This window comes from Xenopus laevis, chromosome 7L (genome assembly GCF_017654675.1).
Source record: "Xenopus laevis strain J_2021 chromosome 7L, Xenopus_laevis_v10.1, whole genome shotgun sequence".
In the NCBI taxonomy this organism is placed as follows: Eukaryota; Metazoa; Chordata; class Amphibia; order Anura; family Pipidae; genus Xenopus; species Xenopus laevis.
Genome location: NC_054383.1, coordinates 60,579,294 through 60,606,991, shown reverse-complemented (window position 1 = coordinate 60,606,991; position 27,698 = coordinate 60,579,294). Strand labels below are relative to the sequence as shown.

Sequence of the window (27,698 nt, the reverse complement as noted above, 5' to 3'; positions counted from 1 at the left end):
TTCCCAGCCATGCAGAACACAAGCAGCTGTGTTTGTTTCCCTGTAGAGCAGTCTGCTATTCTATTTGGTGGATTATTTTGCAACAGCCACTGGTTCTGCAGAGTTGGAGAATGTTTGTATCAAAAAAATACGAAAACTATAAAATCCACATTAGATTACGTGACAACACAGGACCCAGTGCAGTCTGCATATTCTGATTATTAATCAGTCTTGCTGTATCGGCTTCTGGCAGATATTATTTGACTTGCTGTTTTGATATGATATTTATGATATTTATGATGATCCCTAAGCAGCCCAGACCACACTGAGCATGTGCACAGTCTTGGTCTTGCAAAGATGTTTAACAATTACAAGATGTTGACCCCCTGTGGCCAACTTTGAAAGCATAAATAATTTGTTTGATTAGGCTTGTGGTGCAGTAAGTTCATGTTTATGTATACAAAATACAACATTTCTAGTTTATTCTATTTTAGACTTTACTACTGCTTTAAACACATTCTTATACCTCTGCTTTGCATCAGACAATACAGAATTATGGCAACCATACATGACAAAATGGGAAGAAGATTTAGATCTCACAATTTCTGAGAAGTCCTGGGCATACATATAGAACACAGCTTAAAAACATCCATATGCACAGTTTCTAGGGAAAGGGCATACAAAATCATATTTCACTGGTACTACACTCCCACATGCATTAGCAGACTCAGAGTCAACCCAGACCTCCCCTCCTGCTTTAGGGAATGTGAGGAAAATTAGGTAAATGAGGATCCTTCCTACACACCTGGGGCACCTGTACAGTGGCCCAGGAATTCTGGAAGATGGTAGCTATTCTACTCTCTGAGTTTCTACACTGCACCATACAAACAGCCCCACACACATTATTTCTAGGCATGAAAATTTCAACCCATACATGCCAAACAATCCTGCAAATTAGAACCTCACAGAAGCAAGATCTCTTTTGGCTGTGAACTGGAAAAAAACTCAAATCCCAGGACTGTAAACATTGATGACAAAGGTAAACTGGATTAGGCCAATGGTATCCATTAAAGGAACAGTTCAGTGTGAAAATAAAAACTGGGTAAATAGGCTGTGCAAAATAAAAAATGTTTATAATAAAGTTAGACAAAAATGTATAAATCCTGGAGTTACTGGTTGTCTAGCATAATAGCCAGAACACTTCTTCCTGCTTTTCAGCTCTCTAACTCTGAGCTACTTGAAGGGGGGCCACATGGGACACAACTATTCAGTGAGTTTGCAATTTATCCTCAGCATGCAGCTCAGTTTCAAAAGCAACAGATATGACCCATGTTGCCCCCCTCAAATCACTGATTGGTTATGCCTGGTAACCAGGGTAACCAGTGTAAACCAAGAGAGCTGAAAAGCAGGAAGTAGTGTTCTGGCTATTATGTTAGACATCCAGTCACGCCAGGCTTTATATATTACATTTTTGGCTAACTAACTATATTAGAAACATTTTTTATTTTGCACAGCCTATCTTTACCCTGTTTTTATTTTTACACTGAACAATTCCTTTAATGAAAGACTTCTGGATAGGAGCTATGAGGGGGAGCTGGTGTGGTACCCATGGATCTAACACTTGGAGAGCCTGCAGTCAGGAACTGACAAGGAGACATAGGGTAATGAACATATACACTGAACTATGAAGTAAAAGCAAAACGATATCTAAAATATTCTACTCGCTTTCCTCCCTTCTCCTTTCCCCCTTCCAGTGTCGGACTGGCCCGGCGGGATACCGGGAAAATACCCGGTGGGCCCCGACCCTAGTGGGCCCCGCCGGGCCAGTCCCCCTCTCCCAAACAGTTTTTTAAAAATAATAAAAAAAATTTCGGGCGCACAGCAGCGCCGTTTGCGCATGCGCGCCGAGCGCCGTTTCCGTTTGTGCATGCGCGCCGTTTGCGCATGCGCGATGCGCCGCCTGGGCGCCGAGGAGGGATTCACCTAACAAGTAGGTAGAGGGGGCCAGAGGGGGGCCCTGGACACCAGTCCCGGTGGGCCCCGGACCCCCCAGTCCGACCCTGCCCCCTTCTTCCTCTTTTCCTTTCCCCCACACGTCACACCTTCTCCCTTATGTTACTGCAACACAGCAAAATTGACGGACGGTAAACTGTGATGTTGTTAGACACAGCTGGTTAACATTAACTAATAAGTAAGCACTACCGTATGAAAATACCAACTGCTAATGTGTCATGTGGCCAGTGTCGCACTGGCCCACCAGGATACAAGGAAAAGTCTTGGTGGGCCCAGGTGTTGGTGGGCCCTCCTGCTGCTAAACATTTGGCCTATTTAATGGTCATTCCTTATTTCTTTTTTTTTGTAACATATTTTTATTGCGTTTTTTCATTTATTTCTCAAGTTCACACAATTGTCAGCGAAATAAGTGACATCAAAGTCATATGGTACATACATTCCAACAATTATGCATGAATATACAGTTTTGGTATTTGCATTTTATCTGATGTTACACAGTAATAAACAAATGGAAACATATCTCAGACATATCTTGGTATGAGCTAGTGTTTTCTTTGACAGTGTCCGTTCAGTTTCAAACATTGAACTTTTATATAATATACCCAAAGAAAATGGGGAGGTGAAAGAAATATAAGGGGAGGGAGGGGAGGCCCTTGAAGGGGAAAGGTCAGTAAAACTATCGTAATTCACCTTAGGCTATTTCAGTTTCATTATCCACTTGAGGCGTGGCATAATTCACATTATGGGTCTCATTTACTAAAGGTCGAAGTGAATTCGAAGTGAATTTTCTAATTCAAAAAGTTCGAATTTTGAGGTAATTTTTGGGTACTTCGACCATCGAATATGCCAAAATTTGATTCGAATTGAATATTCGACCATTCGAAAATCGAAGTACTGTCTCTTTAAAAAACTTCGACATTTCACCACCTTAAACCTGCAGAATTGCTATGTTAGCCTACGGGGACCTCCTAGAACCTAGAAGTTTTTAGAAGTCAAAGTTGTTTTTTTTTGAAAATCGTTCCATCGATCATTTAAATCGTTTGAATCGTTAGTTTCGAACGATTCCTCCACTTCTCACCGTAGTGTTAAGATCTTAGGGCACTCCCACATTATATGTTGTTGAGTTCCCCTGTAACCACATTCTCTCTAACACATTGGAGAGGTTCCTGGAAAGATACAATTGAGTTTTACAGGAGTATCATACCAAAAAAACTCTCTTTTTGTCTAACACACATTGCACTTTTGTTAGCATCCTCCCAAATCTCAGACCAGTCCTCCAAAGAGAGGGTTGTGGAGGTGATCTGTTACCACTTTAACATGTAAGGATGTTTAGAGAAAGGGTCCTCAGATATGGTCAAAATGTTGCTATATATTGAGGCAATCAATGCTTTCTGAGGGAGTCCTGTTAAGCAAATTCTCTCAAAATATGTAAGTGGAGAAATAGGTAGATTCATAGGGAGGTATGGCATAGCAGAGTGGAGGATCTGTACATATTCATTAAATTTTTGTAGGAGAGATGTGAAATTATTTTGGATCTATTCAAAGGCCAATCGCTTTAAGGTTAGGGGGTTTAGAAGGTCATATATTCTAAATAAGCATTGTGAACCCCAATGACTCTTAAGATGTTCTGAGAGGCCTGGGGAGAAGGAGGGATTAGCCAAAAATGGGGATACCAAAGAGAGGGGATTAGCTAATCTATATTTCGCCTTGCACAATTTCCATATCCATAATGTAAATGACATTGGGGAAAGGACTGTTGAGGAGCCCTTTTCTCCTGTATCCCATAAAAGGGAGCTAAGGTGTATTGGAGTGATCCAGAGTGCCTCAATATATGCCCATTTGCTAGTATGATCATATGTGGTCCATCCTGGGATCGTAGGTGAGCTGCCTCATAATATGCCCTCAGGGATGGGACTGCAAGCCCCCCTTGCATTTTATTCATAACTGTAGATGCTAGTCTGTGTCTGCGTTTACCCCATATGAACTTGAACAAGGTTGTTTGGAGATCCTTGAGGACCGGGAACTGCCACCGGAAGAGTCTCAAACAAATATAAAATCTTGGGGAGGATTGCCATCTTGACCACTGTTATGCGGCCCAGCCCTCAATATTGTATAAGAATTCCATTTAAGTAGAGATGTTTTGATTTTTTGCATCAGTGTGGGGAATTAACTTGGATATAATTGGCTATATGTTTTGTTTAATTGGATGCCTAAATGTGTGTTTTCCATTTATATGGAAATTTAGCTGCTAGTGCTTCTTGGACTCTTTCAGTTTAAGGGCCTTTCCTGGGACGGTCTTTTAGTTTACCGAGGAAAACAATATATTGTTTTTCAGGACAACCTGAACTTTCAAAATATGCAAGAATTTTGGTGTAATTCTGCTTCTGTAAAAAAATAGGCTTAGTGTCTAATAAAATGAAAAAAATCATGTTTCACAAAGAACAATCACATATATCAGAAACATCATTTATGTTATGTACAAGTCAATTTGGAAAGGTCTCTGTCTCCTGAACGCAGCAATACCAAACATATATAGTTTTATGGAGATTTCTCACTTGTATAGATAAAAATCTACAAGCTGTACACTACCTAATTTCCAAAGCACTGCTTTCCAAACTGCATACTTCATTTCAAGGCCAAACATTCCACTAACAGTAGGTTTACCCTAGAAAACTACCCATTATTAGAAAGAACAGATTCTGGTGAATCAAAAATGGGTAAATATATTTTTGTACTCCAAACTACCAAGTTGCAATTGTTTCCTAAAGTTATAATGTTTTATAGAAATTGGTGAATTTTTTGAAAAATGTCCTCAAAGCTTCCACTCTACAGCATCCTATCTCCCACACATCATTAGCTATCAATGTAAAGCACCCCAAATATGAAAGCCTGGGGTCCACTGAACAGTTTGATGCCCAATATACATAGGTTTACCTAAGCATGTGGTATATAGGGGCCCTAAAATGTAGACACCTCATTTGAGCTATCAATTCTGTAAATCCAGATATTGCAAAATCAACACATTTATATAGTTTGGGGGGGGGGGCAAAGTTAGAAAAAAGTATGTTCACCCCAGAAAACCATATGTTTTCGGAAAGAACACAACCCCCCAAATCCAAATTGGGTATGCATGTCTTTCTACTCCAAAGCACCAAGCCGCAAACCCTTCCTAAATTTGGCAATTTTGGTGACATTTTCTAAAATCACCTCAAAACTTCCAACCTGCAACATCGTATTTCCAACATATTATTATGTATCAATATAAATCACCCCAAATATGAAAGCCTGGGGTCCCCTGAACAGTTTGATGCCCAATATGTATAGGTTTACTGAAGCACGTGGCATATAGGGGCCCCAAAATGAAGACCCCCATATGGTCTGTCATTTCAGGTGCTGCAAAATCAACACATTTACATTGTTTGGGGGGGGGGCAAAGGTAGAAAAAGTATGTTTATCCCAGAAAACCATATATATTCGGAAAGTAAATATTTCCATGAATCCAAATTGGGTATGCATGTCTTTCTACTCCAATGCACCAAGCCGCAAACCTTTCCTAAATTTGGCAATTTTGGGGACATTTCCAAAAATCACCTCAAAACTTCTACCCTGCAGCATCGTATGTCCCACATACTATTGAGTATCAAGATAAATAACCCCAAATACTGTATGAAAGCCTGGGGTCCTATGAACAGTTTGATACCCAATATGTATAGGTATACCCAAGCATGTGGCATATAGGGGCCCCAAAATGAAGACCCCCCCCATATGGTCTGTCATTTCAGGTGCTGCAAAATCAACACATTTACATCGTTTGGGGGGGCAAAGGTAGAAAAAAGTATGTTCACCCCAGAAAACCATATATTTTCTGAAAGTACACATTCCCCCGAATCCAAATGGGGTATGCATGTCTTTCTACTCCAAAGCACCAAGCTACAAAACTTTCTTAAGTTTGGCAATTTTAGGGACATTTTCAAAAAACACTTCAAAACTTCCACCCTTCTGCATCGTATGTCCCACATACTATTGAGTATCAAGATAAATCTCCCAAAATATGAAAGCCTGGGGTCCTCTGAACAGTTTGATGCCAAATATGTATATGTGTACCTAAGCACGTTGCATATAGAGGCCCCAAAATGAGGACCCCCCCCCATATGGTCTGTCATTTCAGGTACTGCAAAATCAACACATTTACATAGTTTTGGGGGGGGCAAAGGTATAAAAAAGTAAGTTCACCCCAGAAAAAACATACACTTTCAGAAAGTACACATTTCCACCCTGCAGCATCGTATTTCCCACATACTTTTAGGTATGAAGACAAATCACCCTAAATATGAAATCCCGGGGTCCTCTGAACAGTTTGATGCCCAATATATATATAGGTGTACCCAAGCATGTGGCATATAGGGGCCCCAAAAGGAAGACCCCCCAAATGGTCAGTAATTTCAGGTACTGCAAAATCAACACATTTACATAGTTTTGGGGGTGGGCAAAGGTAGAAAAAAGTGCATTCACCCCAAAAAAACATATATTTTTGGAAAGTACACATTCCCACGAATCCAAATTGGGTGTGTATGTTTTTGTACTCCAATGTACCAAGCCGCAAACCAATCCTAAATTTGGTGATTTTGGTGACATTTGCAAAAATCACCTCAAAATTTCCTCCCTGCAGCATCGTATTTTCCACATACTTTTAGGTATCAAGAGAAATCACCCCAAATATGAAAGCCTGGGGTCCTGTGAACAGTTTGATGTCCAATATGTATAGGTGTACCCAAGCACGTGTCATATAGGGCCTGTCATTTTAGTTACTGCAAAATCAACACATTTACATAGTTTTGGGGGTGGGCAAAGGTAGAAAAAAGTAATTTCACCCCAGAAAACCATATATTTTCAGAAAGTACACATTCCCGCGAATCCAAATTGGGTATGCATTTCTTTCTACTTCCAAGTACCAAGTCTTTCCTATATTTGGCGATAAAAGCAACGGTTTTTACATTTCTGAAAATCTACTAAAAATATTGCAAATGGCCGCATTTATCTCACCCAACTTCTTACATACAATTGTAAAACACCATAAATATTGATGCCAAGGGTCTACTGAATAGTTTGATGCCCAATATGCATAGATATACCAATGCAGCTGGCACTTGTGGACCCCAAATGAAAATAGTGCATATGAGTTTTCTCCGCTGCCAATTCTCCTTCTGTGAACATAGACCCTTGACTACATATTGTGTGCCTCAAGACCCTCCTAACAGAAAAGACCCCCCAAAACCATATATTTTTGGAAAGTACACATTCTGATGAATCCAACAAAGATAAAGATGTCTTTCTACACCAAACTACCAAACTGCAAAGCTTTTCTAAATGTAGAGGTTTTTAAAACATTTCTGAAAATCGCATAAAAATGTAGCAGTTTGCCGCATTTTTCGCACACAGTGTTTTACGTACAAAGAATACGAACCAAAGTACTCCAGCACATGAAATCTTTTTGTAACCTTTTTGGCTTGACATTAAACACGGGTAATAACCCTTGAGCAGATTTCTTGTGCTGGAGTACTTTGGTTCGTATTACTTGTTGGAGGTGCCGTCCTTCTATACCCATGCACCGTGTACGTTGAAGAGGAACCAGGTGTGCATCTGCATTTCGTTGGCTGATTTACGTACAAAGAAAAATCACCCTAAACATGGACGTCAGAGGTCTAATGAATAGTATGATGCCCAATATGCATAGATTTACCAAAGTATGTGGTGTGTACGGACCCCAATTGAAAAACGTGCATATGAATTTTCACGCTAGCCAACTAAGCTGCAGAAAAGAGAGCCCCAACTGTGCGTTATGTGCCATAAGACCCCCAAACTGTAAAAAGACCCCCAGAAAACCATGTATTTTTGGAAAGCATATATTCTGGCAGATCAAACTAAGGAAAATATATCTTTCTATACCAAAGCACTAAACAGCAAAACAATACTAAAAATATATAAGGAACAATAATGCAGGGATACAATTGCAATGAAACCACAAAAATAGCGTAAATCAATGAAATAACAAAATACGAACTGACTAAAAAATGTATGATTTATTTTATGATGTACATTCTTGGCAGGTCATGTAAAAGCACCAAAAGATACCCTTGGTAATAGTTTAAAGTTTTGTATCCTTTAGATTAAGCTGAGGTCTGACCATGGTCAGTGTAATATATTTCACAATGTTGATGAAGAGAAAAAAAAGTACCCCGCCCAATCTAATTAACGCAAACAGGTCCCTCCTATAGGTTATAAATAGAACTTTATCAACAGGTTAAGATTAAATAAATACTTATATAAAACCCAATAACACTACCAATAAAAATGAAATAGTATCAATCACTTAATGAATTAATCATTTTATTTTAAACTGCAGTGCAGAGATTAATTAATCCCAATGAATTGATTAAAATAATTAATTGGAAAATCTCACAATTTTAAAAGTTAAAAAGGTCCCCTAAATGGGTTCTATCCTCCTTTAGTGGTGCAACAAACTTACTCAAATCAATAATTACAAATCAATTAGTTGATTACAAAACTAAGGACGACTTTAAACAATAATTAGAGATAAGTGATTATGATGGTATGATTCGTTTATAGTGACCTTTAATTTAAATAGGATAAAATGCCCCATTGCTCGATTTCATAAAGTAGGAAAATGGAAAAATAGTAGGTGGAGTTGTCCTGATTTCTACTGCCTGATAATTTCTATCCCTAGGACACCACAAAGATGGAGGAGGCAGAGTAACAAGGACTGTGGGCCTCTTGAGATTGTAGTAAAAGATAGAGTAAAGACAAATAATATGAGCCGAGCAGCAGGCTAGAAAGTTTAACCACCCCTATGTAATTTCTGGATCGCTTTCAATTAAAAAATTACTATCTAAGAGGTTTTTAAGTTAGTAAAAGCAGAGTAACGCCGACACGCATTTCGCAAATTGAGCTTTGTCAAGGCGAGTGAAGATCTTCCCAGGACGCACAATTTACATCTATTCCGTGTTGCGTCTGTAGGGACCAATAGGATTTGCTATGCTCCTATAGCTTTAAATCCCTACCCTTCCCCCTTTTCCCTAGTTGCTGGGCAAAAGTCCATGAATCTAGTTTAAGTATTCACCTATCAGTTATTGGCCAAGGGGTGTAATGAACACTTCCTACCACACTTCAATATAATGTGTGGAAAGGGGTGGATCTTCTTCTTTGGCTGCTGGTGTTTAAGTTGGCGACCAGGGAACCCTTTGAAAGAGGTTTAGCTAGAACAGGATAGTTCTGTTATAGACTCTCTAGGAGAGTAAGATAGAAAGCTTAACTAGCAAGAGCAGCTATGTGCTCCATCAAGGATCTGTAGCAGGGTGTAGCTTCCCAAGGCTTCTTGATTGCCTTTAGTGAAGGGACCACAGTGGATAGGGTGTCAGGCTTAGACTCTTTCTCCCTGACCACTCCACTGGATGGGATCTGGACCACATTGAGGTATATCTGCCTGAGGGAATTGATGTACTCTTTAACTGCAATGCCTTATGGGAGTCTCTATGCTACGTCATCTGCCTGTTCTGCCTAATGTGATGTACATCTACTAATACCTGCTCATATGTGAGTAAACCTGTGGTCATTGTCTTGGACTAATAAATCACCCTTTTTGTTTCAACAAAAGAACCTCCTGGCGTCCAATCATTCCTATTTTTTCTATACAGTAGCCTGAGAGTTGTAGTTCCACAACACCTTAATGGGAAACTTCCACTTAGCAAAGGTCCTGATCCTGAAGTGTGAGTCGCAATGTAACCCATGCTCTTATCACTAGCTGGACACTTAACTACTTGTGGTCTAGATATTCCAGATTAGCGTAACACGTCATTCTGGAACTATCGCGAGAACTGGCGGATCACAGCATGCCCTTCTCTCGTACAGGCTTCATAGTTCCTGCCGTTCCCAAATTGCATCAGTACGTCATTACGTATGTGTGGAGGGAATCCCCTGATATATCAATCACTATGGGCCATTTAAATTAGGGTATATTATCAAAAGGCCCATATTAGTTAGACTTTCCTTAGTTCAATATTGGTTCTCTGTTTATACCAGGAGACTTTCATGTTCTGCTAATCAAATTAAGTAAATCAATTTTTAACTACTCCTATTTATTGGTTTGCATTTTAAAAGACATTAATTTATTTAAGCATTAACTTTAATAGACATATTTATACATTTATAATAAAACCATAAATAGATTAATTTCCATTACTTTGTAATTTTTATATCAAGTTTATTAAAAATAATTTTATTATATAAAGGACTACTCTGGATTTTACAAATCAGATAAATGGTGTATGATTATTCTCATTTATTCCATTTGGGGACATAGTATTGAGTTTAAAGATCCAATAGATCTTAGTAAAATCCAAGAGCTTGTTCAAGGTTTCCTTTCCTTTTCTGGATCCATACAATTTTTTGAAATGTTGAGTGACAGTAGATATGGTTTTATCATTTTTATTCAGATTGCCTGCAGTTGTGTTTTCCCTGTGGGGATTGTAATATGTGTACCAAACAAAAGATCACCACCTTTGAAGACCATTTTGGCAAAATACATAAAGTTTAATAATTACTATTACTATTATCTATTGCAGGACCCAAGGTGTAATTTATTGCATTGAATGCCCCTGTAGAATAAAATATATTGGTATGACCACTCAGATGTTAAAAACAAGAATGCAACAACACTGTAGTGCAATTAGAACTGCAGGCAATCTGAATAAAAATGATAAAGCCATATCTACTGTAGCTCAACATTTCAAAAAATCACACAGTATGGACCCAGAACCCATTTAATGCTTAAATAAATTAATGTCTATTAAAATGCGAACCAATAAATAAGAATAGTTAAAAATTGATTTACTTAATTTGATTAGCAGAACAGGAAAGTCTCCTGGTATAAACAGAGAACCAATATTAAACTAAGGGAAGTCTAACCAATATGGAGCTTTTGATAATATACTCTAATTTAAATGGCCCATAGTGATTGACATATGAAAGGATTCCCTCCACACATATGTAATGGTGTACTGATGTAATTTGGGAACAGCAGGAACTATGAAGCCTGTGTGAGAGATGGTGTGCTCCGCCAGTTCCTGCGATAGTTCCAGAATGACTCAACACTGGAAGAGATTTAAATTGTGTGTCCCGGGAAGATATTCACTCGCCTTGGCAAAGCTCAATTTGCGAAATGCACGTCTGCGTTACTCTGCTTTTACTAATTTCAAAACCTCTTAGATGGTAATTCTTTAATTGAAAGTGATCCGGAAATTCTAATACATAGTGGTATCACTAGTATATTATTAATTAACGGCTTATCTCTAATTATTGTTTAAAGTTATCTTCAATGTTGTAATCAACTAATTGACTTGTAATTATTGATTTGAGGAACTTTGTTGCACCACTAAAGGAGGATAAAACCCATTTAGAGGACCTTTTTAACCTTTAAAATTGTGGGATTTTCAAATTAATTATTTTAATCAATTCATTGGGATTCATTAATCTCTGCACTGCACTTTAAAGTAAAACAATTAATTAATTAAGTGATTGATACTATTAAGTTCATATTTATTGGTGGTGTTATTGGTGGTGTTATTGGGGTTTTTATAAAAATGTATTTAATCTTAACCTGTTCATAATGTTGTATTAATAACCTATGGGAATGACCTATCTGAGTTAATTAGATTGGGAGGGGTACTCTTTTCTCTACAAATAACACAAATACATACACAGACTCAAATTGACTAATCAGTAGTAGAAATATTTTGCATTGTTGAGCCAAACCTGAGCAGAGGTGTGAGTAAAATCCTTCCTGCTGTAACATAATGAGCAGAGACCCCCATCCAAAAAGAACAGCAGAAAAGAAAAGGTTTTCCAGAACTGCTGTGCACGCTATCCACCAACGGCGTGAATATGTGGTCTCCAGGGAGGGTGCCATATCTGTATGAAATAAGAAAAAAATGATATATGAGTTGTCGTCTATGACTTCACATGCATATATATCCATGCATGTTTTTTTATTCTAGTGCTGCTAACTTATACATTCTTCAGACACTATGGCAGCTGGTAATGACAGTACTGGTATGTACCCAACAATACTAAACTCACACATGGTTTCTGAATCTGAATACCTCGGTTTGCTGCCAATCATTTTTTTTTTCCGAAAGAGGTTTTTCAAAAAATAAAAAGCTCAGCCTGCCAAGCTTCTTCTTTTTTTGTTGAGGAAAAGAAAATGATCAGCAGCAAGCTGAGGTATTTGAATACGGAAACCATGAATGAGTTTAGACCCTTTATATGAACTCCAAATGAGATCTGGTTTACAAGTTCATTTGTATAAATTCAAGTGTTTTCCCAACCATTAGGTATACATGGTCGGACTGGGGTGTCAGTGCCCACCAAGACTGCAACTCCTTTGAGGGGCCTTGCCCTTCATAGGAACCGAAGGGCCCTTCACATGGCACCCAACCTCCAGTGGCGGAACTACCTGGGGGAGCAGGGCCAGGGCCCGCACCCCCTCAGGGCCCCCCGGCAGTCCGCGCGCCGATGTTCCCAGTTCCGGGTGTATGGAGGGGGCGGAGGCCCGGCTGCGCGTCCTGCGCCAGGGCCCGCCCCCCTCTAGTTACGCTTCTGCCAACCTCATACCGCTCATAACACACTTCTGTGCTTGCATTATTGTGGGGTGGAGGGGCCAATGCATTCAGAAGAGTGGAACTGGATCAGCCCACCTTTTTTTCTGTGGTCTTGCTGAACCATTCCAACTCTGCAGATATTTATTATTTTTCAGTACTGACAACATTACATCTTATTGAATATTTAATACTACTGCTATGCTCATTGAGATAAACCATATTTGCCTGCAAGTTTGTCCAACATAGGCTTGACCACATGGCCACTTCAAGAGATAATGTTAAATCCTTAATGATAATGTTAAATCCTTGTGAGGGGTGAGTAATATTGGGGTAAGTAATACTGTTACAGTTTTGGCATGAAAGACATGGAAATGTACCACAAAAACGTTTTTTGTTTCTTAGCATTGAAGTATCTCTTGAAGTGTCCATGTGCGCTAGCCTACATTGGACAAACTTTCAGGCAAATATGGTAGTGTCTCAATAAGCATAGGAGTATTAAAGATGCAACAAGATGTAATAAGAGCATCAGCAGACATTTATCTGAATGCAAACATAGCATAAGGTGGCAGATTCTGGAACCGAACAGATCTGAAAGGGATAATACGAGTATGTTATTGCAAAGGAGACTGTTTTGGATTACGAAATTAAATACTGTTAACAAAGGGTTAAATCAACTTCAAACTTGAAATGCTTTATCCCTTTTTGCTTTAGGGAGTTAGGAAAAGCCGTAAGGTAATATTTTGATTTGTACAGTATGGTGTTTGTAAACTCTATGGGGCAAATGGAAGATAAAAAAATTAATTTTACCACAAATGTGCTGAATCATAGTCAGCAATTATAACACTGAGGGGCCTATGTATCAAAAATTTAGGTTGGGTTTTTCTCACGATTCAAGAAAAAAACAACGCAAACACCAATTCAGTATGCTCTGGAATAGATGGTATTTATTTAAACCAGTGAAAATTTGCAAGAAAAAATATGGCAAGTAAAAGCTGGCGAGGTTTAATAGAAGACAATGGAAATTGTCTCTATCAACATTATTTTTTTTTTTTTTTTTTTTTCCCAGTTCATTAAAATATACACAGGGCAGCCATCAGGGGGGGGACAGGGGGGAGAGTTGTAGGGGGCCCCGAGGGTAAGGGGGGCCTCGGCCATGCCACACTTACTTGATTAGCCGGGCCCCCCATCTTTCTGAGCGCTGCTGACTTTCGGAAGGCATGGACGTTTAAGGGGCCCTTGCCACCAATTTTCTTATAATGTGGGGGGGGGGGGCTGGCCACCAATTTTTTTTCTCATGTGGGGTCCTAGCCACCAATATTTTTTAATGGGAGGGCCCTGGCCACAAATGTTTTTTTATGGGGGGCCCTGACTACCAATATCTTTTTATTTTTTATTAACATGTGGGAACCCTAGCCACCAATATTTTTTTTGTTTTTTTACTGTGTGGTGGGGAGGGCAGACCTGTAGGTGGGGCTTGTGGTGGGCGTAGTCCAGGGGGCCCAGGAAATTTTGTTGTATGGGGCCCTACGATTTCTGATGGCGGTCCTGAACATACATACATATATTTTATTTCTATAATGTTCAGCTTGAAACCTATGAATAAACTCAGTTAAGTACCTGTTAAGTAGCTGTGTTTCAAATAAAAATTACTCCTGTACATATTTCCTTTAAGGGAGGAGCAAAATGAATCCAATGTTATTTTTAAATATGTAAATAGTAAAAAAAATGGAAGCAAGAAGGTGTGGAGCCCTTCGTAGAAGCTCTAAGAATCATCCTGTGTGGCTTAATACAGAAGTAAAGAAGTTAATGGGAAAGAAGAGAAAGGCATTTAAAAACTACAAATCTGTAGGGACAGAAGCTGCATTTAATGAATATAAACAATGTAATAAAAGTTGTAAATCAGCAATCCGGAAGGCTAAGAAAAGAAATGAAGAGTTAATTGTGGTGGAGGTGAAAACTAACCCTAAAAAGTTTTTTAAATATATTAATAGTAAAAAGATGCAGGTTGAGAGTGTTGCTCCATTAAATAATGGTACCAGTATGGTTGTAACAGATACAGATAATGCAAATGTGTTAAATCAGTTCTTTTCTTCAGTGTATACAATAGAGTAGTCTGGGTTCCCAGGCTCACTTAATAACTGCACGAATGGTTCAGCTCAATCTAGTCAGTGGCTGACTCAGGATATGATTCAAAAAGCTTTAATACAAATTAATGTAAACAAGGCTCCAGGGCCTGATGGCATACACCCCCGGGTTCTAAGAGAGCTTAGTTCAGTTTTAGACCAGCCCTTATTTCTGATTTTCTCAGATTCACTGTCATCTGGTATGGTGCCTATGGATTGGAGAAAAGCTGATGTTATTCCAATATTTAAAAAGGGATTACAATCTCAGCCTGGCAATTATAGGCCAGTAAACTTTACATCTATGGTAGGCAAATTATTTGAAGGCTTGTTAAGGGATTACATTCAAAATTTTGTCCTAATGAATGGCATTATGAGCAACAATCAGCATGGCTTTATGAAGGATAGGTCATGTCAGACGAATTTGATTGCATTTTATGATGTGGTAAGTAAGATTCTGGACAGTGGGGGGGGCAGTAGATGTGATCTATTTGGATTTTGCCAAAGCGTTTGATACTGTGCCCCACAAATGACTGCTTTCTAAACTAAGGTCTGTTGGGCTTAATGAAGGCGTCTGCACGTGGATAGGAAACTGGCTACAGGATCGGGTACAGAGGGTGGTTGTTAATGGGACATTCTCTACTTGGAGTAAGGTTCTTAGTGGGGTCCCCCAGGGCTCAATATTGGGTCCACTTTTATTTAACTTGTTCATTAATGACTTAGGGGAGGGTGTTGTAAGTAATGTATCAGTGTTTGCAGATGACACAAAATTATCCAGCCCAATTAATTCCATCCAGGATGTGGCATCCTTGCAACATGATCTTGACAAACTGGCAATCTGGGCAGCTAAGTGGCAAATGAGATTCAATGTTGATAAATGTAAAGTCATGTACCTGGGATGTAAAAATATCCAAGCCACTTATACCCTTAATGGGACTGCACTAGACAAATCCATTATGGAAAAGGACCTTGGAGTCCTTGTAGATGATAAACTTGGCTGTAGCAAGCAATGCCACTCGGCAGCATCAAGAGCAAATAAGGTCTTGAGCTGTATTAAAAGGGGCATAGAGTCAAGGGAGGAAGGGGTCATTCTTCCACTGTATAGAGCACTTGTAAGGCCCCATCTAGAATATGCTGTACAGTTTTGGTCTCCATCACTCAAACAGGACATTATTGTATTAGAGAGGGTACAGAGAAGGGCAACTAAGCTGGTAAAAGGTACTGAAAATCTTAGCTATGAGGAAAGACTGGTCAAATTGGGGATGTTGACGCTGGAGAAGAGGCGCTTAAGGGGTGATATGATGACTATGTATAAATATATAAGGGGATCATATAATAATCTCTCTAATGCTTTATTTACCAGTAGGTCTTTCCATCTGACACGAGGTCACCCATTCCGATTAGAAGAAAAGAGGTTCCGCCTAAATATTCGGAAGGGGTTTTTTACAGTGAGAGCTGTGAAGATGGGGAATTCTCTCCCTGAATCAGTTGTACAGGCTGATACATTAGATAGCTTTAAGAAGGGGTTGGATAGCTTTTTAGCAAGTAAGGGAATACAGGGTTATGGGAAATAGCTCATTGTCCAAGTTGATCCAGGGACTAGTCCGATTGCCATTTTGGAGTCAGGAAGGAATTTTTCCCCCTCTAAGGCAAATTGGAGAGGCTTCAGATGGTTTTTTTTGCCTTCCTCTGGATCAACTGGCAGATGGGTAGTTAATTAAAAAAAAAAAAAAAAAAGGTTGAACTCGATGGACATGTGTCTTTTTTCAACCTTACTTACTATGTTACTATGTTACTATGTTACTATGTATGAGAGAAAGGTAAATTGCTTGATGAGAGCAGTTGCAGAGCAAATGTACGTATTAAAATGTAATTTTTCATCTGTTTACACAACTGACAAATGAATTAATGAAAGTTTCCTTTTTAGTAGAGGAGTGTTCAAAAGACACTAGAACAAGTAAAAGTAAACTAAGGTCCAGGAATGGATGGTATTTATTAGGGTTGGCCACCAGTCCCGTTTTGAATTGGACAGTCCATTATTTGGTACTGTCTGGTTCAAAAATGTCTGTCCGTATTTCTGACTTGGCTTGGCTTGACTTGACAAAAAATGGACAAAATAATTGCCACAGACCACCACCATACCATTTACAAATCTCCCTTGCTGTTAGTAACTGTCTGTGAGTTTCACATGCTTTCAAGTAGCTGCAAATCATAGCTGGTTTTCTGGAACCCCCCTTGAAGTAAAATCTTTTGTATGAAGTAACTAAGCAAATTTTTCAATACCCCCCATATGTCAATATTCAAGCAAAAAGACGGTGCTGAACCTCCCTTTTTTCATGGTCTGAAATACATAAAATGTGGGTTCTATTATAGAGGGAACATTGGTCACAAGTGTATCCATTTTGTGTCAGTGGAAAACTACATATACTATAGACTGACTAGCTACATTCATATATAGTTGTGAGCATGGTATGTTAGAACTGAATATAACAAATTATCCATATGTAATCCTTTGGGTTGCTAGCTAGCTGCTTGATATCATTCTAGTAGGTGTCACAGCACTAATAGTTTATGTATTAAAACACATCTTTTTGAGCACAGTTTTAAAGACCAATATGCCATGGCTCTAGGGAAAGAATAGTGTCTTCCATTAGAGGAAGAAAAAAGCATTGTACTTCCTTTTGGGACCTGTAAGGATGTGCTACAGGCAGTCATTGAGAGATTCAATCACTTAGCTGCATATGGGGTATGCAGTTCTTAGTTAGGATTGATCAGCTGGTGTTATAGGAGTAGGTCAGCACCCACTGCTGTGCTAGTCAGGGTAGCTGAGCAGCCTAAAGATCCAACAGGATGCTAGGGGGTTAGCAACCTGATTCGGTACATATAGACACCTGGCAACCCAGAATAAAATCGCGTTCAACAAAAATAAATATGGGATGTGATTGGCTATTGGTAGACCCTTTTCAGACTGGCAGCCTACAGGTTTGGCAGCATACATGGCTTTTATGCAACTAAAGCTTGCCTTCAAGCAAGGAATTCAAAAATAAGCACCTGCTTCGAGGCCACTGGGAGCAACATCCAAAGGGTTGGAGAGCAACATGTTGCTCATGAGCCAATGGTTGGGGATCACTGCTCTAGATGAACAATCATTACTGCTATGTACCTTCAACACACCATGCAGATGCTACAAATTCAATTGGTTACTGTTTGGAATAAAGTCTGCTAGCAAGGTGTTTCAGCAAAAAATGCAGAAGCTTTTGGAGTGATCTGGGCTCATCATCTTCATAAATTATCAAAACAACACAAGTCAAAAAATATCTGCCAGAAGCTGATACAGCAAGACTGATTAATAATCAGAATAATCAGACTGCACTGGGTCCCTGTGTTATCATGTAATCTAATATGGATTTTATAGTTTTTGTATTGTTTAATACAAACATTTTCCAACTCTGCAGAACCAGTGGCTGTTGCAAAATAATCCTCCAAATAGAATCCCAGTTTATCTGTTTAAATCTGGCTCAATGATCTTTGTCCCTGCAGCTGGAGTTGGAAACAGTAAAGGGGATGTAAAGGCAAAAATAAAATCCAATACAAATCTCTACACAGTTGCCGACTGCTCTACAGGGAAACAAACCAAGCTGCTTGAGTTCTGCATGGCTGGGAAGTAAGGTAGGGGCTCCCCCTGCTGTTCATAAATATGATTGTTTCCATGCAGAGCAGTTAGGGACTGTCTGACAATTCCTATTCACAGCAGTAAATGAAGGGAGAATTTCACTGCATTCAGTCACTGCATACAACTGTACACATGTTTAATTAAGTAAGTAAGAATGGGATTTTATTTTTTTTCCTTTACATGCCCTTTAAGTACATGGACCATGTCAGATGGTGTCAAACCTGATGATAGCAAAAGCTCAAAACTAAATATGCCTCCACTGCAAGATAAGAAAAATATAATGTGAGTCTTGTCATGACCAGGTATTTAGAACAATATATTCCTCAAAAAGCATCCTTGACTGCATCTTTGAGAATACTCTTCAAAAAAGAAATTTTTGTAGCAACGGAGACCAGCGGAGTAAAAAAGCCTAAATTTGCTAAAGAACAGCCAAACACAAGTTTCAGCTCTCAGTTACTTTGATCCAGCCAAACAACTGGAAATACAAGCTGATGCATCAAAAGATGGATTTGGAGCATGTCTCATGCAAGAAAAACGAAAAACAATTGTTTATGCCTTTAGAGCACTATCTTGTGCAGAACAAAATTATGCATAAATTGAAAAAGAATTGCTAACAAAGAAAATTACATCAGTACATCAATGGGGTCAATGTAATCGTATGGTCAGATCATAAGGCTCTGCAAGCCATTCTCTCAAGGCCTATTGGACAAGCTCATGCATGACTACAGAGGATGTTACTGCAGTTACAAAAATATGACATATCTGTATCATACACCTCAGGAAAACTGATGGCTATCACAGACTCGAAATGGTTTTTTCAGTGATCCACCATTAGCTTTTCAGGTTGTCAGACTCTTCCACAGGCCAATGGAGTAGCCATCTCCACTCAAGTAACATAAGAGAATAAGGAAGTCTGGAGAGTCTTTGCAAAGTGAGTAGTTTTTATTATCGCACTACATGTTTCGGACCCATCTGGTCCTTCCTCTGGTGCATGTTACAAACAGTGATAAAAAAACAGCTTTTAAACCCTCCATTACCCACAAGCCCCACGTGACTCTACAGCTCCATCTTGTGGCCAGTAGACAGTATTACAACAATATTTTTTACACATGAAAACTATGTAACCATCTATTCATTTGAAACACCAATAACAGTTCAAGTAGTTCAACGATACAGTTATATTTTTGTTTCAGTTTTGTTTCAACAACTTTTAGATAGTAATAGGTTATTCTTACCATAGTGGTTTAGTTTTAGTGTCCATTGTATCAGTGCCATCTTGTTCGAGACAACTGCAAAAAATATACAATTTAAAGATTTAGAGCAAAGCATTATTTCTCATTATAGCATTTTATACAAATTCAATTAAATCATTTTCACAAAAAGCATTTAAGACTCCATGCTTCATTGATCCCGAATGGTTCGATACAATTCAATTTGTCCATCCATCTAGCCTCACATTGTAACAGTGTTCTCTTTCTATCCCCTCCTCTTAGAGGGCGATCAATGTGTTCAAGAACCATCCACCTGAGGCTTGCTGCATTATGTTTAGCTTCAAAAAAATGTTTTCCAACAGGTGTTTGCGTTTTCTTTTCTGTTGGGTTATAGTTAGTGATTGATCTTTTGTGCTCTCCTATCCGAATTTTTACATTTCGGGATGTCTGTCCCACATAAACCATACCACAGGGGCATTTTAATGCATATATAACCCAGTCCATATTACAGGTGGAATAGTGTTTTATGGGAATTTTTTTGCCCTTGTGTGGATGGGTGATAAAATCCCCTTTTATTATGGAGTTGCAGCAACTACAGTTAAGGCAAGGGAAAGTGCCATTTTTTGGGGTGCTAAGGAACCTTGTGTTTTGTTTTCTTAAGCAAATGTCGGCTTTCACCAGATGGTTAGAGATGTTCCTCCCTCTTTTGTAGGAAAAAAGTGGTTTCTCATGAAACAATCTCCCAAACGTATGGTCTGTACTCAAAAGTGACCAATGTTTCTTTACAATGCTTTCAATTGGTTTACTTAGTGCTCCATACTCTGTTACGAATGGGATCCTTTTGTCCCTTTTAGGTATAATTTTTTTCTGTAACAGTGTTGCTCTTGGAACTCTTAGCACTTCATCCCTTGTTGTACACAATATATCATAGTCATAACCTCTTTCAGTAAATTTCTTTATCAATTTGTTAGAAGCTTCAACATATTTTTGATCATCAGAGGCTATTCGCCTGATGCGTAGGAACTGTCCTTTTGGTATGCCTTTTATTGTGTTTGGGGCATGGAAGCTATCTGGCCTAAGTATATTGTTCCTTTCCAAAGGTTTGTTATACAATTCTGTTGTGATTTCCCCGTCTAAGTAGTGTATACTGTCCTTACTGTACTCAGCTGTGAATTTGACTGTAGGATGTTGTTCATTTAGGTATGCCAAGAACTCGAGTAAGTGGGGTTCACTGGAGTTCCAAACTATGAATACATCGTCCACAAATCTGAAATAGCACTCTATGTGATCCCTGTATTTTGTGTTCTCCAAAATCAGCCGTCTTTCAAGTATGCACATAAAAATGTTAGCATAACTCGGAGCCAAATTACTTCCCATAGCTGTGCCTTGGGTCTGTAAATAATAGGTCTTGTCAAACCTAAAATAGTTCTTCCTCAATACTAGGGACATAAGCTCCAAGAGGAAGTAGACCTGGTGGTGGGAAAGCTTTTCTGTCAATAGCATTTGTTCAGTACAATACATTCCCTCCTCATGTGGGATTGAGGTGTACAGGGACTGTACATCTATGCTACACAGTATCCATTCAGGACCAATTCTACCCAATGTTTCTAAGCGATTCAAGAAATCAGTAGTATCCTTTAAGCACTGTGGTATTTTGTCCACTATGCTTTGGAGAAAAGTGTCTACATATTGTGATAATGGTTGGAGCACTGATCCCATACCTGATACTATTGGGCGTCCCGGTGGTTTCTCAAGCTTTTTGTGTACCTTGGGAAGTATATAAAATACAGGGATGCGTGGATGTGTAGTGATTAAAAAGTTTTTAGTTTGTTCATTAATCAAACCTGATTCAAGGGCCCCAAGAACTGTATCATCTACACATTTTTTAATCTCCCATGTGGGGTCATGATTAATACAAGTGTAGTGGCCCGGGGTATTAAGCAATCTTAATGCCTCTTCAATATAGTCCGTCTTATTCATCACTACTATACTTCCCCCTTTGTCTGCTTTTTTAATAATGATCTGTGTATTTAATTCCAGTTTTTTAAGTGCATCCCTTTCAGCTTTGTTTATGTTACCCTTAGTGCCATGCATTTTCTTACTTCTCTTGTCCCACAGGTTTCCCACCTCATGCAATACAACATTCTCGAATATTTCAAGATTTTGTGATGTAATGTCAGGCAAAAAATCACTTTTATTTCTAAGGGTTTCGCTCTTATGGCACAATTCCCTGGAGGGATCAGTATCTTTATGCATAAAACACATTTTAAGCTTTAAGCGTCTTATAAATTTGTGGAAATCAATTTTCCAGCCAAATAAGTCTGTGTTGTGTGTGGGTATAAACCCTAGTCCCTTATTCAAGATAGCAAGTTCAGTGGCAGTTAAGGTATAATCCGAAAGATTAATAACCAAATTTTTTACCTCATTCAGTGGGATTGGTAAAACTGCCTCTGTGCTGGTCTGCGTTGGGATTTCCTGGGTAGATATCCGCTTACGACCCCTTCCTCGTGAACTCCTCTTGTTCCTCGCCAGTCTGGTTCTCTCCTGTTCTGTTGCCTCTGTTCGCCTAAAAAAGGCCTCTGCGATCCCCTGTAAGACTGTGTGCCACGTTCAGACTCTGAGCTGAACCGCTCGTCTGAGTCACTCTCAGTGCTGCGAGGAGGAGGAGGCGGGGTCCGACGTGTGTAGGGCTGCTGGGGAGCGCCGGCTTCTGGACGGTGTCTCGGCAGACCAAAATTGCTGAAACGCGTTTGCTGCCTTGGAGAGCCGCCTTGCCAGCTATACACGATTCCAGATGTGTAGTCTCTGGTATCCCGCTCAAATTTCTTCAATTTCCTGGCGACCGTATCTCTTTTCAATCTTTCTATGCTGGTATGGATATCTTTTAGTATCTTTCCATATTCTGGTTGATTCTGTATACTTTGTTTCAGTGAATCTTTAAGTCTAGCGATCTCCTGCTTTGTTTTAGCAATCTCTGGCTGTAGATATTCGACAGTTAGTACCATCGCATCGAGGCTCGCTTTATTCCAAATACCTTCCCATTTTGATAGGAAGTCTTTGTTATTTATGCAGCCCAATGGGGTAAAATTCACTCTTAGGCCCCTTGGAATTCTTTTTGCTTTGATGTATTCAACCAATGTAGAGCTGTGAGAGGTTAAGTTCAACTCCTCCTCCTCCTCGCAGCACTGAGAGTGACTCAGACGAGCGGTTCAGCTCAGAGTCTGAACGTGGCACACAGTCTTACAGGGGATCGCAGAGGCCTTTTTTAGGCGAACAGAGGCAACAGAACAGGAGAGAACCAGACTGGCGAGGAACAAGAGGAGTTCACGAGGAAGGGGTCGTAAGCGGATATCTACCCAGGAAATCCCAACGCAGACCAGCACAGAGGCAGTTTTACCAATCCCACTGAATGAGGTAAAAAACTTGGTTATTAATCTTTCGGATTATACCTTAACTGCCACTGAACTTGCTATCTTGAATAAGGGACTAGGGTTTATATCCACACACAACACAGACTTATTTGGCTGGAAAATTGATTTCCACAAATTTATAAGACGCTTAAAGCTTAAAATGTGTTTTATGCATAAAGATACTGATCCCTCCAGGGAATTGTGCCATAAGAGCGAAACCCTTAGAAATAAAAGTGTTTTTTTGCCTGACATTACATCACAAAATCTTGAAATATTCGAGAATGTTGCATTGCATGAGGTGGGAAACCTGTGGGACAAGAGAAGTAAGAAAATGCATGGCACTAAGGGTAACATAAACAAAGCTGAAAGGGATGCACTTAAAAAACTGGAATTAAATACACAGATCATTATTAAAAAAGCAGACAAAGGGGGAAGTATAGTAGTGATGAATAAGACGGACTATCAGGCGCTGTGGTAGGTCTGACGAATTAATAGCCTCCCCTATGCCTCTTACTGGAACTTAGAGCCCGAATGGAGACAGGAATAAGTCCAGGTAGAGAGTAACAGAGGTGCCGGTAATAGATGTTCAGCAGCACTTGTGTAGAAACCGAGTCGAAGTAGCCGAATAGGGTAAAACGAAAACGTAGTCAAGCCAGGCAAGGTCAGGAAACAGGATCTGCGGTACCGAGGGAGAATCCGAAAGAAGAGTCGATAAACAGGCCAAAATATTCAGGAAACCAATAGATCAGACAGTCAAAAGTTCAGGAACGCTTAGTGTCAGGGTAAGATCACTTCGCAGTGATTTGCAGGCCTCGGCGTCCTTTTACGCGCTGTGCGCATGCGTCAAAAACGGGCGCGCGCCCGCGAACCTTCGCCCGCGCGCGCGTCCAACTCGACGCGGACGCGCCGATGCGCGAACATGACGCGACCTCTCGCGAGGGCAAACATCAGCACCAGAGGACTGACATTGCCCCCCCTCAAGGCGCGGCCTCAGGACGGGCCCAGGCTTAGCAGGATAGCGTTTGTGAAACAGCTTAATAAGCTGAGGAGCATGAACATTGTTTGTTGGTTCCCAAGACCTCTCTTCAGGAGCATACCCCTTCCAATGTATAAGATATTGTAACTGACCTCTGCGGTACCTGGAATCCAGAATTGCACCTACTTCGAATTCCTCGACCCCTTGGATAGACACTGGCACTGGAGGAGAAGAAGAACGACCAGGAAACGTGTTCTTGACAACTGGCTTGAAAAGAGACACATGAAATACTGGATGGATCTTGAAGGATGCCGGTAACTTCAGCTTGAAAGCCACTTTATTTATTTGTTGAGTGATGATAAATGGGCCAAGAAATTTCTGTCCTAACTTCTTGGAAGGGCAGTCTAATTTAACATGCTGAGTGGACAACCATACTTGATCCCCGACTTTAAATTCTGGACCTCCTCTTCTCTTTCTGTCAGCAAAAAACTTGTACGATCTCTGTGACAAAGTCATAGCTTGCCGGATCTTTTGAAGGTTAATTGACAAAAAGGCAAGTCGGTCTTGTAGTAAGGGTACTGTTACTTCTCTGGGTAGGTTGGGTAATAACTGAGGATGAAAGCCGTAATTGGCAAAGAAAGGAGTCTCCTTGGTAGAAGAGTGCACAGAGTTATTGTATGAAAATTCAGCAAATGGAAGAAGTTGATACCAATCATCTTGTAGGAAGGAAGTAAAACAACGAAGATACTGCTCAAGGGTTTGATTTGTTCTTTCTGTTTGCCCGTTAGTTTCAGGGTGAAAAGCTGTGGAAAAAAGAAGTTTAATCTTCAGGGACTGGCAGAGTGCTCTCCAGAATTTGGATGTGAATTGAACTCCCCTGTCGGACACGATCTCATCAGGAACTCCATGTAGTCTGATGATTTCTTTAATGAAGACCTCAGCCGTAGAGGCAGCAGAAGGAATACCCATGAGGGGAATAAAGTGCGCCATCTTGGATAAACGGTCAACCACAACAAAAATTGTATTAAAACCCTGTGAGGGAGGTAATTCCACAATAAAGTCCACTGAAAGAGATCCCCAAAACCTGTCAGGGACTGGTAAAGGATGAAGAAGTCCCATGGGTCGTGAACGAGAGAATTTAAAACAAGCACAGGTCTCACAAGAACAGAAAACAACCTACAATCCTTATTTATCCCTGGCCAAAAAAAAAGTCTTTTAGCTAAGTCAATGGTTTTCTTTGTTCCCAAATGCCCAGACAAAGGATGATTATGAACAAATTGAAGAACCTCCACACGAAGTTTCTCAGGAACAAAGATTCTATTCTTGAAGAAGAGAAAACCATCCTTTGGTTCTAGATCCGGGGCGATATCAGAGGCAGAAGAAGCTTCTTTGACTCTGGACATAAGTTCAGACTGTAACAAAAGGAAGTTTTGTGGTAAGAGGATGGTATGGGTCTGTTCAGGGCATTCACCTTCTTCGGAAAACATACGGGAAAAGGCATCAGCCTTGCCATTCTTGGCTCCTGGTCTGTAAGTAATGTGAAAATTGAAACGAGAGAAGAATAAGGCCCACCTCGCTTGTCGAGGCTTGAGACGTTTGGCTGTACGCAAATATTCCAAATTCTTGTGATCCGAGAAAATCAAAACAGGATGTACAGCTCTTCCAACAAATGTCTCCACTCTTCAAAGGCAGCCTTAATTGCGAGGAGTTCCCTGTCGGAAACATCATAATTCTTCTCAGAGGATGAAAGTTTCTTGGAAAAAAAAGCTACAGGAAAAAGAGAACCTTGGGATCCAAACCTTTGAGAAAGAATAGCCCCTACTGCGACCTCAGAAGCATCTACTTCAAGGACAAAAGGCAAAGCAGGATCTGCATGTTTAAGAATCTGAGCCGAGACAAATAATTCTTTCAATCTTTGAAAAGCAGACTGAGCTTGAGGAGTCCAGAAAAAATGTCTAGAAGAGCTGGTTAAATCTGTAATGGGGGCAATGATTCTAGAAAGTCTTTAATAAACTTTCTGTAGAAATTGGCGAAACCCACAAATCTTTGAACTGCTTTGCGACTGTCAGGCGTTGGCCACTCAAGAATCGTCGCAACCTTTTTCTTGTCCATACATATTCCTTGGTCAGAGATGATGAAGCCTAAGAATTCGATGGAAGATTTATTAAATTCGCACTTTTCCAATTTAGCAAAAAGACCATGGGTCCGGAGTCTGTTGAAAACCCTCTTCATATGTTGAATATGCTCTTCTAACGATGCAGAAAAAATAAGTATGTCATCCAAATAGACAATAACAAATTGATCGAGGATGTCTCTAAAAATATCATTGACGAAGTGCTGAAACGTCGCGGGGGCATTGCAGAGACCAAACGGCATGACAAGGTATTCGAAATGCCCATAGTGAGATCTAAATGCTGTCTTCCACTCATCGCCCTCCCGAATTCTCACCAAATTGTAGGCCCCTCGTAGGTCGAGCTTTGAGAATATCTTTGCACCTCGAAGATTTTGAAATAGTTCATGAACAAGAGGAAGAGGATAACGATTCTTGACAGTTATATGGTTTAACTGCCTATAGTCAATGCATGGACGTAAAGAGTGATCCTTCTTCTCTACAAAAATATGCCAGCCCCAGCTGGCGAAGTTGACGGACGAATGAATCCTTTTCTTAAATTCTCGTCAATATAATTCTTTAACACCAATAGTTCAGGTTCTGAAAGAGGGTAGATACGTCCGAAGGGAATAGCCGCTCCGGGAAGAAGATCAATCGGGCAATCATAAACCCGATGAGGGGGAAGCTTGTCAGCCCCCTTCTCATCAAAAACGTCTAGGAACTCATGTAAAAAGGAAGGTATTGTTGTCAGACGAGCATCACCGGGTGTATATAGGGCTAGGGAAGTATTTTCACAACTCTCAGTGGCTAAATGAGTGACACCAAACTTTGAGTTGAATTGCAGAACACCAGTGCACCAATTTATTGAAGGATTGTGACGTCTCAACCAGGGTAATCCAAAAATAACGGGGAACAAAGGAGAAAAAATGACATTGAATACAATAGACTCTGAATAGTAGGGGGTAATCAAAACATTCAGGGGAATCGTCTTATGTGTCACAGGCCCGGAAGAAAGTGGTGACCCATCGGCTGTTCTTACAGAAAAGGGATCTTGTTTGAGACGAATGGGAATGTCGTGATTCTTAACAAACTCAGAGTCAAGGAAACAGTCACAAGCCCCAGAGTCAATGATGGCAGAAGCTTTAATTCTTCCTTGGAGCCACTGTAGAGGGAAGAATTAATGGTGAAATTCCCCTAGATGAAGTGTTAACGGACAAAAAAGACAGTCTTGTTTTACCTGAAGGACGAGTGGGACAATCCTTCAAGAAATGGCCAGACAAACCGCAGTATAGACAGAGATTTAATTGGCGTCTACGAAGTCTTTCTTCAGGTGAAATGGCCGATCTCAAAAGACCAATTTGCATGGGCTCACCCGATTCCACAGCAGATGAAGAAGAAGAAAAACGAGGGAGCAAAGGAGCCTTGGGAAGAAGCCAGGAAGAAGATCTTTCAGCACGTCTTTCTCTTAGGCGTTGATCCATCTGAATCACCAGATCAATAAGGCCTTCCAGATCAGTAGGCATTGCTACACGA

At 40.0% G+C, this 27,698-nt stretch overlaps 1 protein-coding gene across 1 annotated transcript in view; it reads right to left on the bottom strand.

Annotated features, from left to right (window-relative positions):
* slc43a1.L (solute carrier family 43 member 1 L homeolog) overlaps window positions 1–11,981 on the bottom strand; it is a gene marked incomplete at its 5' end in the record, with an annotated part of 502,690 nt that extends 490,709 nt beyond the window's left edge. The window contains 1 exon segment of the mRNA NM_001094328.2: window positions 11,821–11,981. Coding sequence (NP_001087797.1) covers window positions 11,821–11,974 — 154 coding nt within the window.
* Between the last annotated feature and the right edge of the window lie 15,717 nt (window positions 11,982–27,698).